Source organism: Stylophora pistillata, chromosome 11 (assembly GCF_964205215.1).
Source record: "Stylophora pistillata chromosome 11, jaStyPist1.2, whole genome shotgun sequence".
Taxonomy (NCBI): domain Eukaryota; kingdom Metazoa; phylum Cnidaria; class Anthozoa; order Scleractinia; family Pocilloporidae; genus Stylophora; species Stylophora pistillata.
The window spans coordinates 5922410-5939639 of NC_142529.1; the positions used below are offsets into that span (position 1 = coordinate 5922410).

Genomic DNA, 17230 nt, shown 5'->3' on the forward strand with positions numbered 1-17230 from the left:
ATGCACGATCCTCGCAGTAGAGAGCGCTATTTATGCAATAGCGAAAATCAGACCTGAAAAAAAACAGGCCTGTACGAGATTCGAACCACTGACCTCTGCGAGGCTAGTGCAGCGCTCTACCAATTGAGCTAACAAGCCAACTGGGAGCAGGCCGTTAAGTTGATTCCTAATAAACCCATGATGATAAATCAGATAGAATGAGTATATGAAGTTGTCTATGAACTTCATATATTCATTACAATAGTATAAGTCATGCAATCATCAAAAAGTTATCACAAAATATAAATAAATAATAAAAATTTCTACGGGCTCGGATAGCGGTCTATTAGATGAAAATTAGACTGAATATATAGCTAGCCAATAATATTTTAAAGCAGGCTAATTTCATTATTAATAAAGGCTTTTTAAACCTGGCAACAACGCTCTTGTCGACACATCTGCACTCTAGAAATTTGCAAACCTGCAATGTAATTTGAGAAAGATTAGATAATCCACTTTCATTCTCAGACACTGACAGTCATCCCTGAAAGTGTCTCGTAAGATTTCGAAAAATCAAGGTTTACTGTACTGATTCACAGAGCTATGTGTCGGAGTATTGCAACGTACCGCTAAATGATCTTTTTACGTAAATAAAACGAACTGTTGACCTCAAAACACACCTCCTCAACTGTGGCAGCCATTGTCGTCCACGGAAACATCGTGCGCGACAGCCGATTAAGTGACCTCCCTTGATCGCGCGATAAATGATAAATTATCACGAAATAATAAAAGTTATCGCGCGATAATTTATCATTTATCGCGCGATAATTTATTATTTATCGCTCGATAACTTCCATTTATGGCGGGATAATTTCCATTTATCACGCGATAATTTATCATTTATCGAGCGAAAATCTCCATTTATCGCGCGATAAAAAAAATGTGGCATGTCCCTTACTTCTTATGAGCAGCGTTTTTTTTCAAACTTGGCATGAAAAGAACATTATTAGAATACTTAATTTTTTTAAAAATACAACGTAATAAGAACATTAGAATATGTAAAACCATATTAACCATATTAACCATGTAAGTGAAAAAACTCCAACTAACTTCTACTTTCAACACACTACTGCGAAAACTTCAAAACTGAGTTTTGAAGTTTTCGCAGTAGCGTGTTGAAAGTAGAGGTTAGTTGGAGTTTTTTCACTTACATGGTTGATATGGCATTAAGTAATACTTTCTTGGCTTCGATAAGTAGAATTTCACAACAATATCTAAAACACATTTCAATTAGAATATTTTTTTTCTGTACTTGTAACGCAACTGAAGAGTTTAGAAAATAAATGCGAAAAAGAGCATCAATATTTCACTAAGTAAGCATCTAATATGTAAACTGAGGACAAAAATCTTGAGTTTAGAACATATTTATGTAATTGGAAAGAAAAATTGCTAAACGACATTTTTTGTCCACTTTGGCGCTTCTTAGCTTACGAAACCAAACAGAAATCAGCTGAAATCTGCTGAAACATGAGCTACAGCGCAGAGCACTCTGGGAAGTATGAGCAAATTCCAGCTTCTGTCATCTTCAGTTACGGGACTATAAAACTCAGCCCAGGCAGTGTGATTGTTTTGCACGAACCGCGGACGATACGGCTACAAACTATACAAAGACGAGCTTGAATAGTGAGGGATCAAAGATATATTTTTTCGGATGAGCGTTTTCTTTGAAATGGCCGGTCAAGAAAGACAATCGTGATCGCATACCGTGACACACTCGATCGATTCATGGCGCAATTTAGTCTCGAGCTTCGTTTCCGGGTAGCTTTTCTTGCTGTACTTCTTCCTCTGGCTTCAGGTGAGCACTATTTCATTTGAAATATATTAGAAATAGATTAGTGTTTACATTCAGGGTGCTTGGTTGGAGATTTCTTCTAGTTTTGAGTACTGTAGCCTAAGGCTTTCTCGCACGGTCGCTTCTTAATCCTCATTGCGGACAGCATCAATATAAGTAAGAAATAGGGTCCCTCGGGATTTGCATTTTTTTTCGTCAAATGTCACCTTGAAAGGAACGGTACAGTTGAAAATCCCTCTGCATTTATATCAATGAAGCTATAGACAATCTAATGAGGTAGAGACATCTGCTTCAATTTCATTAAACATCACTAATAAATTATTCTACTTGTTCTAACCAGCTTAAAACAAAGCTTTTTATAGTTCCAATGATAGTCATTTGTTTTTGCCAATGTTTCTTTCATTAAAGAACTGTACGCATAACAAGTTATGGATGAATTATTCTAGATTATGCCTCTTCCAGCATATAGATCTGTCAACTCAGCTATTCTGTTGGATCAGCCCAGACATCCCTACCTTGCACCTCAGAAACTACATATTTACACTAAAAGAGAACTTCTCTTTGCTCTAAGAGAGCCAGTTTCAAACCCACTTTTCTCAGATTTACAGAGGCAGTCTATCTACCCAGTGCACCACAACAGTTTCTATAGAAACTAAAATCTTTCCTTGTTTTTACTAAAAATGGACACCTTCAGAAATGATAATTATATTCAAAGTATTTCGAATGCTGCAGATTTGATCATTGAGAACCATGTTACCCCTATGAATGCTTTTAAGCATGTGATATCTCCCATCAGTGTCACTAATGAATCAAACACTATAAGGTTATCAGAATAAAGGAAATGATTGCAGACTCAACAAGCTCTGGATTCTTACAAAAATTCACAGGAATTCATAGGAGCACGGTGTGCAAAACTTGCATACTGATGTTAGGGTGTAAAGCTTAATAAGGACTGACATTTTTTTTAATTTGTAATAGAACTGGTAAATCATTTTAGAAGCAGACTAACTCTAATTTTAATTACTATTTTTTTTTTTAAGTCAGGGAAATTGTTTTTATAAAGGGCTAACATCATGATTTTCCCTTTTCAGGATGTATCTTTTATATTTGCATTGTTAAGCTTCCTGAATAAACGTTATGTTATGTTATGTTAATGGACATTATAGTAGAGGTAATTGATACAGACACATATAATTGCCTCTCGCAGCCAACTCATTATCCCTTTTGCAATAATTATCAGGAATATTTCCACAAGGTCGTAGTAGTAGCAAGTATGATAAATATTGTAAGAAATAGACAACTTTGTTGAGAGACATGTTTTGGCATGCTTATGCCATCTTCAATGAATGAGTAACAGATCAATGAATGAGTAATTACTTGTCTGTTATATAATTACTCTTGTTCTGTTACTCATTGATTGAAGATGGCATAAGCATGCCAAAACATGTCTCTCAAAAAAGTTGTCTATTTCTTGCAATATCAGGAATATGACATAATGCAAATGTAATTTTGTTTCTACAGGAGCTTGTGTTGATTTAGATCTTGGAATGGGAAGGGGAACAATTCCAAACAGTGATATAACTGCTTCTTCTGTACAAAATGCCACCACACCAGCCAAGAATAGTCGACTGAACTACACATCAGGATCATCATGGTGTGCAAGAACAACTGACACCAACCCATATCTGCAGATTGATCTTCAGACACTTCATATCATCTGTGCTGTGTCTACTCAAGGAAATTCTCGAGCAGATCAGTGGGTGAAGAACTACACACTACAATTTTCCACAAACGGGACAACTTGGACAGACTACAAGGAAGGAGGACAAGTTAAGGTGTGTAGGAGATACAATGCGAGAGATAAATTAACTGCTCAAAAAAATGACAGCTATTTTTACAAAAATGATATAACATGGACTCTAAGTCTGATATGAAAGAGTATCTTACAGGTAAAGTGATATTGAAGTCTTGTGCTAAGAATTGTTGATCTTAATGCTATTTACACTTTTAATATTTTTGTTCTCACTATTTTCTCAACTTGCCAAAAAAATTATTGATGATGAGTCGACTATATTTACTATTTTGAAGTTTCTTAGAGGAAATGATGACAGGAACTCAGAAGTGAAGCATGTTGTTTATAAAGTGTTAACAAGATATCTGCGATTCTTGCCAAAAACACACCAGGGTGGGGTGTGTATGAGAACAGAGGTGTTTGGAGTGGAACAAAAGCTTAGTGAGTTTGAAACTTGTACTTATTTTTGCATGTTTGCCATTATCATATCATTATCTAGTATTGTATAGGGTAGTCTAAGATTATTCTTTAAATAAATTTCTCAAACCTACTGTCTGTTATAAATTTTGATATGGTGTGCCTCTTATGCTTGTTAATTTTTGGATAATAGCTGGTATACATGTGCCACTGATAATTTGGCTCAAAATGATTGAGTGCATTTTTTTTCAAGTTAATTAATACAAAGTTGTAACAGTAGTGCAAAGTTGTACCTTAGTGTGTATTACAAATAGCACTCATGCACTGTCCCTACAAAATTTTGTTTGTCTTAACTTACCATAATGCTTTTTTGTGTAAATAATTAATAAGTATAATGTCATGATTTTGTTTGATTTTGTGTTAATAAGCACTTGTAAATTTTTGAAAGACTGCATAATTCCACTTGCCCCATACTAGCTGGTGCAATTTTGTTTGCAATTTTGAAAGTTTCAAAAATCTGCTCATGCTCATGGTAATGCTGAATTGGACTCAAAATCATTTTAATACCTATGCTAGTGCTGTCATGGCTAAAATAAAATGGTAGATATTTGTCTTTTATGCACTCATCAAAGAAATCCAGGCACTTGTGATAACCTGTTATTCTTATGATGCTCCATGTTGGATTGTTTAAAAATCCACCACAAGAAACTTTATTCTGAACTTTAATAAAATCTGGTTATTTTTTGTTTGAAGTTCAATTGTAATTTTTGCGAAGTGAAATGCACAATGAAGGGCAGCACTCAACCAAGATGCATTACAGGGGTAGTAGCCATTCTAAGCATTTTCTGTTTTATGTTGTTTCTACATTTTTATTATCTAGGTAGGCTAGGGTTGATTATATATTTATTTATTACCTTACAGGATGTTCTATGCAGGCCATTGGTGTAGCCAAGAGTGACACTATTCCAGACAGCAGCTTCTCAGCCTTGTCAGAATTTAACTCAGTATATGCAGCTAAATATGGTCGCCTAAATAATACAAAGTCATGGGCACCTAGGGGGAACAATAATGGTAATGATTACCTTCAGATTGACCTGCTGTTTGAGTATGTCATCTGTGCTGTAGCTACGCAGGGAAATCCAAGGGCTAGGGAGTGGACAACAAAGTACAAGTTTCAATTTTCCCACAATAGTTCAAAGTTTGTCACCTATCAGGAAAACAATGCTAACAAGGTTGGTTTATATTCCTCAAGTCATTTCTTTCCTAAAGTAGGGTTTGAGCTAGGATTTGATCACTGGGGGACAATTTGTCCCCTTTGCTAAAATTTTGGGGGACATTTTTATTTTTAGGGGGACAGACAAATTAATTTTTATTGAACATTTTTTTTACATTCATACAGGCGAGCCAACAAAACATTTTTTTTCACCTGATCCTTGATACAAACAAGAAAAGTTAAGCTATTGGTGTGAAGAGGTTTTTTTTTTGTCATATTTAAACGGAGGATCAATGACTATGCTTTATACTTTAAAACATTTCACAGCAGAATCTCGTCCCGGCATCCCCTTGTAAAATTCAATTCCTTTCTTAATTACTGGTAGACGTACATGTATGAACTCTTCTGTTGGTTGGAGCCCAAACATCAAGGGCTGTAGAAAAGTCAAAGTCCTTGGAACGTGGCCCCTCAATGTCAATGGTCATAAGCACATCCAACGTTCTTAATTTGATTCTGTGCGCTAAAACCTCTTTCACAGCCAGCCGTATCAGTAGGCAATACAAGTGCGACTTGACAAAGCTTAATTAAATTTTGGACTTCGTCGCTATGATGGGTAGCGAGCATTTTCCATAGTTCAGCAATGTGGCCCACGGGTAATGCTCTCCGACAACCAGCTCTTTAACAAAGTTCCATTCAATTCTGCATTTTTTGGCATCCACAACTGCTGGTACATCTTTACCACCATAGGTTCCTTTGCAGATCCATAATGGGAAAGTAACGTTTCCAGCTCTTCATTTCTGTAGGTTGACAGATTTTCATTTTGAAAACGCACATTGTGGGGACGAAGAATCCCGAATACATTAACTACATTTTGTGGAATCTATGGGGAATCTCTTTTCAAGATTTAGTAACACATTGTCAAGGAATTTCATTTTCATTGATTCAAATTGTTGAATTTCACAGGCATGCAGTCACTTTAGTAGTGTTCTCTCGACTCCATTTAACTTCTGAAACATCATCTTGTGATGGCAAAATCTCGGACAAGAATTTGCCGTTGTTACTCTTAAGAGCTGTTATTTGAGTAATAGTTGATTTCACCAGTGCCTGAACTGATGCAAGGTTTACATGTTCCTTTTGTAAAGCGAGGCTCATGAATGTGGGAATAGGAATCACATCCATCATCATGCAGAGGGTGGCAATGAAATTGAACTCCTTCAAGCTCTTTTTGAATCCATGGGGGTTGCGTCAGGATTCCACGTAGGCCAGGAGAGGCGGCCAAGTGCAGTACATTGTCTCCAGAGCACCATAGAATGAAAGCTACCTGATATCAAACACTTCCTTGATTTTTAGCTCAGGATGTTCAAAGATCTTCTCAAATTCTGCCAGTGACTGTGAGTGGAGGGCAGACTTGTCAAAGTAGCACTACAAAGCAGTAAGGATCTCTTTGAATTTTGCCAAATAAGGAATACCATTAGTGGCTTGGCTTGTGCAAAGTGCAAGCCTGTGAGCCATGCAGTGGATAGACACAAGAAATGGACTATCGTCCTTCATTCATTTTGAAATTCCATTGTTTTTTCCTCTCATGACACTCGCTCCATCGCTGCCGAATCCTGTCATTTTGTCTTTGTGCCAGTTTCTCCTTTCCATTTATTTAGCAAGTTAACAGCAGTGGTAATAGTTTCAGCCTTTCCATCCTGAACGTTGATGTTTTCTAAAAAGTGCAGTTCTGGTTTAAATTCATTCAATAACTTAACATAAAGAAGATTTTCATGATTACTGATGTCTGTTGATTCATCAATGAACAGAGAAAAGAATGGGCTGGCTTCTACTAGTTTGTCAATGTTAGACTTCAGAACAGTAGCAATAGCATCTTGTATACCTTCGACACTTTGATGAGATCGGTAGGTAGCATTTCCTTCTACTTGAAGATTCTTAACACTTTCGAAGCCAATTTCATCCAGAAAATTGAGCAGTGAGTCATACTTGACTGTTGCTACATCCTCTTTGGCCAGGTGAACGTATCCCTCATAGCTTCTTCACTAACAGCATCCTCATGTTCTTTACAGTCTTTGCAGAGTTGAGGTTCTAAAATTCGTACACCCTTCTGCCGATGTCAGAAGGGTGTTTTGTCTTCTTAGATTTCCGACAAAAATAGCAGAACATCACCTCCTTTTCAAAGCGCAACCATGTGTGATCTTGCAACCAAGGTTTCTGGAAAGTTCATGACTTTTTCGGTTTCCTTTGATCCTCATCTGTTTCTTCCTGTTCTCCTTCCGTGCCATTTTTTGCAGATTCACACTGGCTTCGATTTCGAGCTGAAAAGCTCTCTAATGTTCGAACACGTTTTTGATGTGACATGTTACACACCAAATGTAAAGTTCACCAGGCTTGGTTGAGCATGAGTTGCACGTGTTCAGTAGAGCGTGACTGCGGAAATGTGACTTTAGACTGAACTTTTTAAAACGTGTGATAAAATATTCTTTTCATGTTCTGTATTAGACGGGGCTAAATTTCTGTATTGAACTAAATCTCTTTGTGTGTGCTTCCTTTCGACCTTTTTCCCTAAATTTTGAAGGCGACAAATAATTGTCCCTTTGGCTATTTTTTTAAGGGACAATTTCAATTGCAATGCGGGATTGGCACAGTGGCGCTGCCTGGCTCAAACCCTGCTAAACTGGCCACCTCTCCTTAATAGCAGAGTAGCCATTTTCTTGACCCATTTCTAGTCCTTGTGTTACATTATTACAACAAATTTTTAATCATTACAACAGATTGGTTATTCAGTTTTCCTCAAGGTTGCAGTGGTTTTGGACTGTATACATGAATGATAGTCATGTTTATGTACATATTAAAAAAGCCAAAAGTAGCTCCTACAACAGTTGCTGATTCAATTTTTTTAAGTTAAGAGGAGGGACATGGAAGATGTGTCTACTAGCTTGGTCAAGATTCAGCCTCAGTTATCTTTTAAGTGAATTACAAACTGTTTCTGGAACACCCATAATTATTGTTCATTCCAGCAAAAACACAAAGCTGTGTGCTTACTTCATTGCAATTTCCACAGTTTGCTTTCAGTATCCTGTATATATGTTATTAAGTTTTCATCATGGGGACTTTATTACTATTATTATTACCTCATAGCTTCACACTAATATGACTGTGTTTTATCTTAAAAAATCAGGAAATGTTCAAAAAAATACAAAGGAAATATCAACTACAGTAACTCATATTACCCACACAGAAATACTAGCAGTATATAATCTTTGTGTGCTCATTGAAAAGATTAAAAGGTTTAACAAAAGAGCTATTAAGTGTCTGTGTAATAGGAAAATAGTTTTATGTTGTTAATGTGATTTCCTTCTAACATTTTATGGAAACATCATAGACAATTACAGTTTGCACTTAGGGCTGTGAATATTAATGCAAAATGTAGCTTTCGTTCAGTTTAATCTTACATTATAATTATAGTTGAAACCCTTAATTGGTTGTTCAAACTATGTCTGATTAATTATTTCATTCGTTTCTTTCATCTACGTTTTCACTGTTATTATTCAGAACATTGCATTAATTAGTTTTTTACACTTGAGGGAGTATATTATTTGATTTGTGTGGAATCAAGTCCCTTCTAAAAAAAATCTGTATTTTTTTGGTGTTTTGTCAGACCAATGCCTCTTATAATCTCTTGCAAATTACATTTACCTCTCCCTCAGGTATCACCAAAAATGACATTTGAAGTTCTAAAGAATACATGATCACATACTGATTTTGTACTTCTTTTTTTAACAAGTGGAAACAATGAGACTCCTTCAATATCATTACAGCCATCAGAGGCATTTACTTAAACAAATCTCCATGGTTCATGTTTTAATGATTTGCCATCAGTTTTAAAGCTCAAAGTTTCTGTTTATGGAATGGCTGATACTTAAAGTTGTTAATGATACAGTATATTAGAAAAAAAAAGTGATGAAATTATTTCAAATTTTGCACCGCAAACCACAGGTCTTCCCTGGAAACTCCAATCAAAATGGCATTGTAAAAAACAGTCTTCAGGAAGCTGCCATTGCAAAGTTTATCCGCTTTCAGCCAACAACATATCGTAACTATAAAGGTCTGAGAGTGGAAGTTTATGGAATAATTCTAACTAAAGGTATTTATATTTGCTTTACTTGTGTTGGTAATTCAGCCCCCCCCCCCCCCGAGACAAACTTATCTATTTGCCAGAATCTGCGAGAGCAAGGTTTATCCGCTTTATACTAACAAATTCCACACTCTGGAAGGTTCTGAGAGTAATAGTTTATGGTCAGGAATAGTTCTAATTAGAGGGGTTTTTTTTTTTTGCTCTTATTTTTGTCTCCTTTAGAGGCAAAAATGAGATCACAATAATTATTAATGACCAATTATCTGAACAAGGAAAGGATGCATGGGTAAATGATTATTGAACTAGATCAGAGTTAAATACTCTTAAGTTATTAGTGTGCCTTGGTTGGATGAGTCTTTGATTTAGTGTTATTTTAGAGCTGCTCATTGGAGAATTTGACTATGACTGCTACAGCTTTTACATACATGAACTGTCACATTTCCTCCTCTGAGATACTGCCAGTTCACTTTTTGTTTAATTGAATAAAATTGAGATCATGATTTATACCAGGTAAAATGGTACAAATTATGTGTTGGTGTAATAATTATAATTTATGAATAAAGGCTGATAGTTTTTAAAGAAACTGTTTGGGGCTGTGTCAGTGGGGGTAACAAAATAATTTGGATATGTCAACAAAGTTGAAATGGTAAATTGGCCACTTAAACCGATTAAAAAAGCTGACATTTCGAGCCTTAGCCCTTCGTCGGATAATATGATTTATAATAATGTTGAATTCGGCCAACAAAATGCCTATCTTTAATATATTGTGTAGAAGATCCCTACTCTGATGATCCCTGAGTCATTGCTCTGATGTCAATATCTTGTTATCTTTGAAGTTCACATTGATGGTTCAGTCTGTGTTCCTTTCTTAACTTCACATTAAAAATCAACTTCAGAGTAAAGCACACATCTGGCTATATATTTATTTTAGTTCCATCACAACCTCCTACTGATTTCAAGTTGACTGCAAGCTCTTCTACCAGCATTATGGCTTCCTGGAAGTTACCACCAGTCCTTGCCAGACATGGAAGGACCATAACTGGCTTTATACTGTTCTACAAAAAGAAAATTTCTGGTGTGCCAGCAACAAAGCTGAATATAATGGATGGATCAACATTAAGTAGAAATGTCACTGGGCTTGATGAATACACAGAATATGAATTTCAAGTCTTGGCTTATACTACTGATGGTAATGGACCAAAGAGCCCAGTTGAGGTAGAGAGAACAAATGAAGCTGGTATGTGAAACAGAAAAATTATCACAATTTTTGCTTAAATAAAATCAACTAGACCTGCAGATAAAGTCAAGCAAAGAAATGATCACCCTTGGTGGGCTGCAATTTCAACCAATTGCGGTGAAAAGGCAGAAAAAAACTCAGGCTTTGAAGGGATTCGAACTTTTGCTTCACAGATATTGGTTGGGTGCTTATAGCTACTTAGCTATAGCTACCAACTGAGCTAGGGAGCTGCAGGTTGGGAGCAACTCAATTTTAAGAGGATTCCTTGTTTTGTAGTAACAGTTTCAAATAACAGGGTCAGTTAGGCATTAACTATCACACTTTTTAAATTCATAGCTCCATCACGAGCCCCAAGCAGCTTCAATGTGATTGCGGTTACTTCTACAATTATCACAGCATCCTGGCATTTACCACCAGCTGACTCTAGAAATGGAGTGATTAAAGGATTCAAATTGTTCTACAAAAAGAGAGGCTCTAATGGATCAGAAACCTTGCCCATCAACAATGGAACGGCATTTAGTAAAGATGTCATTGGGCTTGACAACAACACAGAATATGAATTTGAAGTGTTGGCCTTTACTTCTGTTGGTGATGGACCAAAGAGTCCTGTTGTGGTGGTGAGAACCAGGAAATATGGTAAGAATTCTCAAAAAGGTGTTAATGTAACACTTTTTTTAATGGAGTCTGACAACAACAAAATACAACAACAACATCAAAATAAAAGACTTATGAGCTGACTCTTAATGAGAATTTCAAGCATAATTATTCTAACAGAACTTTAAATTTGTACTTATTGTATATATAATTTCAACTTTTTCACTTTTACATTAATTTGCAGTAACCTATGTGGTTCTTGCGAGTTGCTACTATCCAAGGCTTTGTATTATAGTTATCCATGTTTGGCCAACAGATCAAAAACATGTAAAGGTTTTTTAGACAGTGAAAAGTTATAACACTCTGCTTTTGTACAGGTATTATCCCTCTTTTAACATCTCAGGAACTTGAGGAAAATGGAAACTAACTAAAATGGATATTGTAAAAGCTGTATATCACCTCTGTATGGTGAATGAATAATGCTCATCATACTACTTATTTAAGTGCTGAGTTGAGTGACTGCTTTGCTTAAGACAACAGATGACAAGTGGCATGGATATCTAAGGGCTACCACTGTGTTCAGTGAGGCCTAAGATGAAAATATGGCTCCCATAGCTGTCAAATCCCGTGAAAATAGCCATGAGCTCTCATAACAGGCTAGGCTCAGTCTTTCTTAACTGACTGTAAGACTACATGTAGGTCTGAGAGAGCCAAAATGAATGGATAAGTGCTTACATGTAATTATACCCTTGCATGTACACCTTTCAAGCCTACATGAATGATTTTGTTTCAAGGTCATTAATTTTGTAATGTTTAAACCCTTGTAATTTATAGGTTGTGATGAGTTTAATCTTGGAATGGAAGATGGAACAATTCCAAACAATACAGTAACTGCTTCTTCTGAACAAAGCGCCAGCACATCAGCCAAAAATGGCCGCCTGAACTACACATCTGGATCATCATGGTGTGCAAGAACAAGTGACAGTAAGCCCCATCTACAAATTGATCTACAGACACTTCATATCATCTGTGCTGTGTCTACTCAGGGGAATTCTCGAGTAGATCAGTGGGTGACGACCTACAGACTACAATTATCTACAGATGGGACAACTTGGAAAGACTACAAGGAAGGAGGACAAGTTAAGGTGAAAAATAATAATTATGTGTTGCATGAAACCTTTGTCCTTGATAAATTGTTCCACTGAATTGATGTCTGCAATCCTTGAAGCTATGATTCCAGGCAAGTATAGGCAACGTTGCAATATTCACTCGACTCAATTACTTTGCAAAGTTGCCCCCAAAGGTGGGAAAATTGATTCAATCTTTCACACTTGTGAAAAAATGGTATCACTAAGGCTTCTCATTGGTCTGATATGTTTCACCAGTGACAAAAATCATTTGACCAGTGGGATTGCTTCTCATCGAAGAGAGATGATTTTTATTCAATGACTTTGCACTGAGTAAATCTCAACACTTAATTAATTGTAAAACAGTAGGATAAACAAACATGACGGGGATGACCTTTGTGCCCTGAAATAATTGTGCAATGAATGTGTGATCCAATGTATTTAATTTAATAGAAACAGATGCAACCACATTTGTGGAAAAAGAAAAAAAAAAATTGGATACTCTTGGTCAAACTACAGTAACCTGTTGAGTTTTCATCAAAATTTACTGAACGTTTAGCAAATTTTTTTTTTAGGTGGAACTGAGAGATTGTTACCATTCATTGTTAAAAATGTACTTACACTCTAGATAAAGACCTTCTATCTTTGACAAGCAAAATTTTCATCAATTTAATTGAGTATTGCTTGCAGCCTCCAATAAAAAATTCTCACTCAAAAATGAGGCTTAAAAGACTGTTTTACTTAGGAGCCCTGAGAAATGCTGTTGTCATGCCGTAGTAATGACTGACATTTCAAGTCAAGCTAGGAAGAAGTCATCAACAGAGTCAAGTGAAGAGTTGTTGTCAGTCAAGTCTGATAATTAATTCTGTTTGTAGGTTGCAAACGGACATTTCATGATTTTAACATGATGCAACTCTTAGTTGTTACCAGGCCGAGCGAGTGATCTTGGTCGGCCATGTGTAGGATGATTTTGTTCTGAAGATTGTGAATGTGAATCGTTTTCATCCTATTGATTTCAACGAATGTTTTTCAATTATTTTGAGAAGGAACCCTCAGATTGTTTGTAAGTGTTCAACATTTTGATTTATTTGAGCTTTGTATACTTTCATTTTGCTTTATTCTGCTTTGCGTTTGCAAGTTTCGATTGTTCAATTCTACTTTCAGAATCATATTTGTATGCTGTTTATTTCGATGAACCTGGATTAAAGACTCTAAAATTTACCGATCGATTCAGCGGTTACACTGTTTTGTACGTGTAGACTGGTTGGTCAGTTTAGCCACATTGTTATTTTCTATTAGACTCAAGTTGAGAGTGTTGGTTGTGATCCATTAGTAATATTAAGTTGCTCTCTTTGGTTTGTTTCTTGTGAAATTGTGATGGATGAGTTTCTTGTATGGTGCAGGTAGTAGTTGTCTATTCTAGGTTCTGTAAACCAGCTTTCCAGAGTCAGTTGTGGAAAATAGCTAATGCGCTGTAGGTTCAGTAATGTGATTGTTGGGTCACCTTTTCAATAGTGGCTTGCTTGTGCTCATTCAGTCTTGTTCTGAGGTTTCTACCCGTTTCTCTGGTCTAGGAGGCTTGGGAGTCAAAGCACTTGTTCTTATAAACCACTCCCTTTATATTGTTCTTCAGTTCACCCATGTCTTTGACATTCATTTGTATCTGACGTGGTGCAGTGATGGGTTTGTAGGTGACGTGGATATATATTGAAGGGTTATAGTACTAGTAGATGTGTAGGGGTTGCAGTGTTATTTCAGTAAGTAGGTTAAGGTTGGTGAGCATTTTGTCAAATTAAGTTGTCACTGGGTATTGTTTTTTTCATAAAAAACACGGTCAGGGCTATTTGAAATTCTCTTCAGATGAGCTGTCTGTCATGTTGCACACTAGTCACACTCATTGTGGTAGAGTCCTAATCATCTTGGCTTTGCATGATGAATGACAAACCAACTGGACAGAATGACGTAACATTGCCAATGGATCAAAACTCACCAATCATGACCAACCTTAATGTCACTTATGAGATATTTTCTTTGTTTTGTTTTCTAGGCTCTGAGAGGAAATAATGACAGGTACTCTGAGGTGAAGCATGTTGTTTATGGAGTGTTAACAAGATATCTAAGATTCCTGCCACAAACTCACCAGGGTGGGGTTTGTATGAGAACAGAGGTGTTTGGAGTGAAACAAAAGCCAAGTGAGTTTGGAATTGGATGTTTCGTGATTGTTATTTTAGCTACGACTTGTTTTTGATTGATCATTTTAACTAATTGTAATTATAGCATGCCCTTTTTAAATGAACTATTTTCAAGTAAGAAACTTAATTTTCAATCAAGGGGAATTTATAGTTAATAGGAAAATGCTGAATTTAAAATTACTGTCCCTGCTCAAGACTTTAATTTGGACCTTGAATCTTCCAACATTTGAAATCTATGTATCACATGAAACTTTGATGAATTGTAATACATGCTGAATGGTTTTAAAATTGTAGGCAAGAAACCAATTAACTGAAGGTGAGATTGATCTGCAGATCCCACACTGGTTACATTCCTTTGATTATCTAATTATTTTACTTATTTTGGGAAACAATGCGAAGGCTGATTTTCAATGTTTATCTTGCAGTATGTAACATGGAGGCCATTGGTCTGGCCAGTGGTGGTGCAATCCCAGACAGCAGTTTTACAGCCACATCATTTTATGATGTTAGATATGAATCTTATTACGGTCGTCTGGATGCAGATGAACTGGGTTGGGCACCAAAGACTAAGACTAATCCTGCTGACTTCTTACAGATTGACCTGCTGTATGAGTATTTTATCTGTGCTGTGGCCACTCAAGGAAGCTCGGGTTCCCTGGAATGGACAACTGAATACAAGATTCATTTGTCTTTGGATGGTACAACTTTTTTTGCATATAAGGAAACCAGTACTGACAAGGTAATGGAGTATGTGAAGGTTATTTCTTTTATATATCAAAAAAAACAAAATTGGCATTTGGAGCACCCATAATATGCTTTTGAGTGGAGAGGAGGGAGACAAAAAAGACTTACACTTTGTCAAAACTCTGGCTAATTAAATTTTAATTTCAAGTAGACTTCAAACTGTTACTGGTGTACTACAGGCCTACACTGTTCCCTTCATGGTTCAATCGATGGTTTAACACTAACATCCTGTAGTTTTTAGTAAAGTCAACTGGACTTAATACTAACCATGCATATAACTACCAGAAATGATATTACAATTCATAAGGCACATGCAGTCACATATTTAGTACACAATCTAATTATTATTTTGATCATATTTTTTGGAGATCAGAGACATGTTCTCATACAGAACTCAATGGCTCATGGTTCATTGGCTATAGTTACTGACTCAAAGTCACAGTTTATGAATTAAATGATATTTGTAGTTGTTAATATTGCAGTCTTTTGGTGCTTAACAATGATTTCTATTTTACACCACAAACTGCAGCTTTTTCCTGGAAACTCAAATAAAAATGGTGTTGTGAAACACAGTCTACAGGAATTTGCAAGAGCAAAGATAATCCGGTTTCAACCAATAAAGTATCATAATTGGCCAGTTCTGAGAGTGGAAGTCTATGGGATACTTCTTACTACTACAGGTATTTATTTTTTCTCATTTTTGACTCCCTGAGGTAAACATGAAGTCACAGAAACCAATTATTTTTGGAGGGCAAGATTGGGTAAGTGCAGGTTGAATAATTTCTAACTTTTGCTGAAGCTTGATGGGATGCGAATTGTTTTTCATATAATTTTTGGAGCCGACCAGAAAATTTGATGAATTGTGCCATCCATATATCTGAGATAAAACTGTGAAATGTAGCAGTGGTTATGGATCAATCATCATTATAGATGCTAGAGCGTGAACATTACAATGATCACAGGTACTTGACTATGTGTTTCCAGGTATTTCTCTACATACATGTGGGCTTCTTTAAAAGCTGCAAAATTAAAACCAGGTCAAATAATGCAGACAACAAAGTTGCAGTTGGTGGTAAATATAAAAACAAAATGTATGAGATGGCTTTGCTGATCCTGGAACTTAGTAGATTGTTAAGCTCATATGTCATGCACAGCATTTACACACTAAATGTAGGAGTAATACTGATTTAATGTGTACACGCATGTACAATCAACACTACTGACTTTGCTCCATACTCCTTTGTAAATTTGTAATGCTTATTACTTATTACTGCTAAGCATGCAATCATTTATTGTACATCTCTTCTTGTTTATTTCAGTTCCATCACAACCTCCCACTGACTTCAAGTTGACTGCAAGTTCTTCTACCAGTATTACAGCTTCCTGGAAGTTACCGCCATTATTTGCAAGACATGGAAGAAACATTACAGGGTTTAAATTGTTCCACAAAAAGAAAGGTTCAACAGGATCTGCTTCCTCCTTCACTATAAACAGTGGATCGATATTAAGTAGACTTGTCACTGAGCTTGACGAGTACACTGAATATGAATTACAAGTTTTGGCTTTTACGTCTTACAGTGTTGGAGCAAAAAGCCCTGTTGAGGTGGAGAGAACAAAGGAAGATGGTATGTGATAGTTGGAGATGAAAGAGAAGAATTGATGGCTCATATTAAGAACCTGTAGAAGTTAACTGCCATTCTAAACTTGCTGGGCCTGTATTACCATAGAATAGTTAAAAAAGCACCAGCATGGATTCCTTATTTTAAAACCTGTTAAAGTCAACTGACATTTTCCCTCCACAGGTTGTAAATTTGCTTGGCCTTAATTGCCTTTTATTAGTTAAAAAGCACAACCATAGATTCTTAAAATACCATTCAGAGCTTCTGTGCAGTACTAGGAATTCCTTTGGACCAATGACTAAGAGGTGACACAGGTACTAACCTTAGAA

At 36.2% G+C, this 17230-nt stretch overlaps 1 protein-coding gene across 2 annotated transcripts in view; it reads left to right on the forward strand.

The window, feature by feature from the left end:
- Positions 1-1580: 1580 nt before the first annotated feature.
- The window catches only part of LOC111342856 (receptor-type tyrosine-protein phosphatase F), a 48675-nt gene continuing 33025 nt past the window's right edge, over positions 1581-17230 (forward strand). For both annotated transcript variants that reach the window (XM_088737350.1, XM_088737351.1), the window contains exons 1-12: positions 1581-1834; positions 3353-3666; positions 3920-4064; positions 4962-5272; positions 9250-9397; positions 10320-10625; positions 10962-11261; positions 12054-12364; positions 14394-14538; positions 14964-15277; positions 15812-15962; positions 16602-16907. In XM_088737350.1, the coding sequence (XP_088593476.1) occupies positions 1765-1834; positions 3353-3666; positions 3920-4064; positions 4962-5272; positions 9250-9397; positions 10320-10625; positions 10962-11261; positions 12054-12364; positions 14394-14538; positions 14964-15277; positions 15812-15962; positions 16602-16907 (2821 nt within the window). In that variant the 5' untranslated portion in view covers positions 1581-1764. The remainder of the gene's footprint in view (positions 1835-3352; positions 3667-3919; positions 4065-4961; positions 5273-9249; positions 9398-10319; positions 10626-10961; positions 11262-12053; positions 12365-14393; positions 14539-14963; positions 15278-15811; positions 15963-16601; positions 16908-17230) is intronic.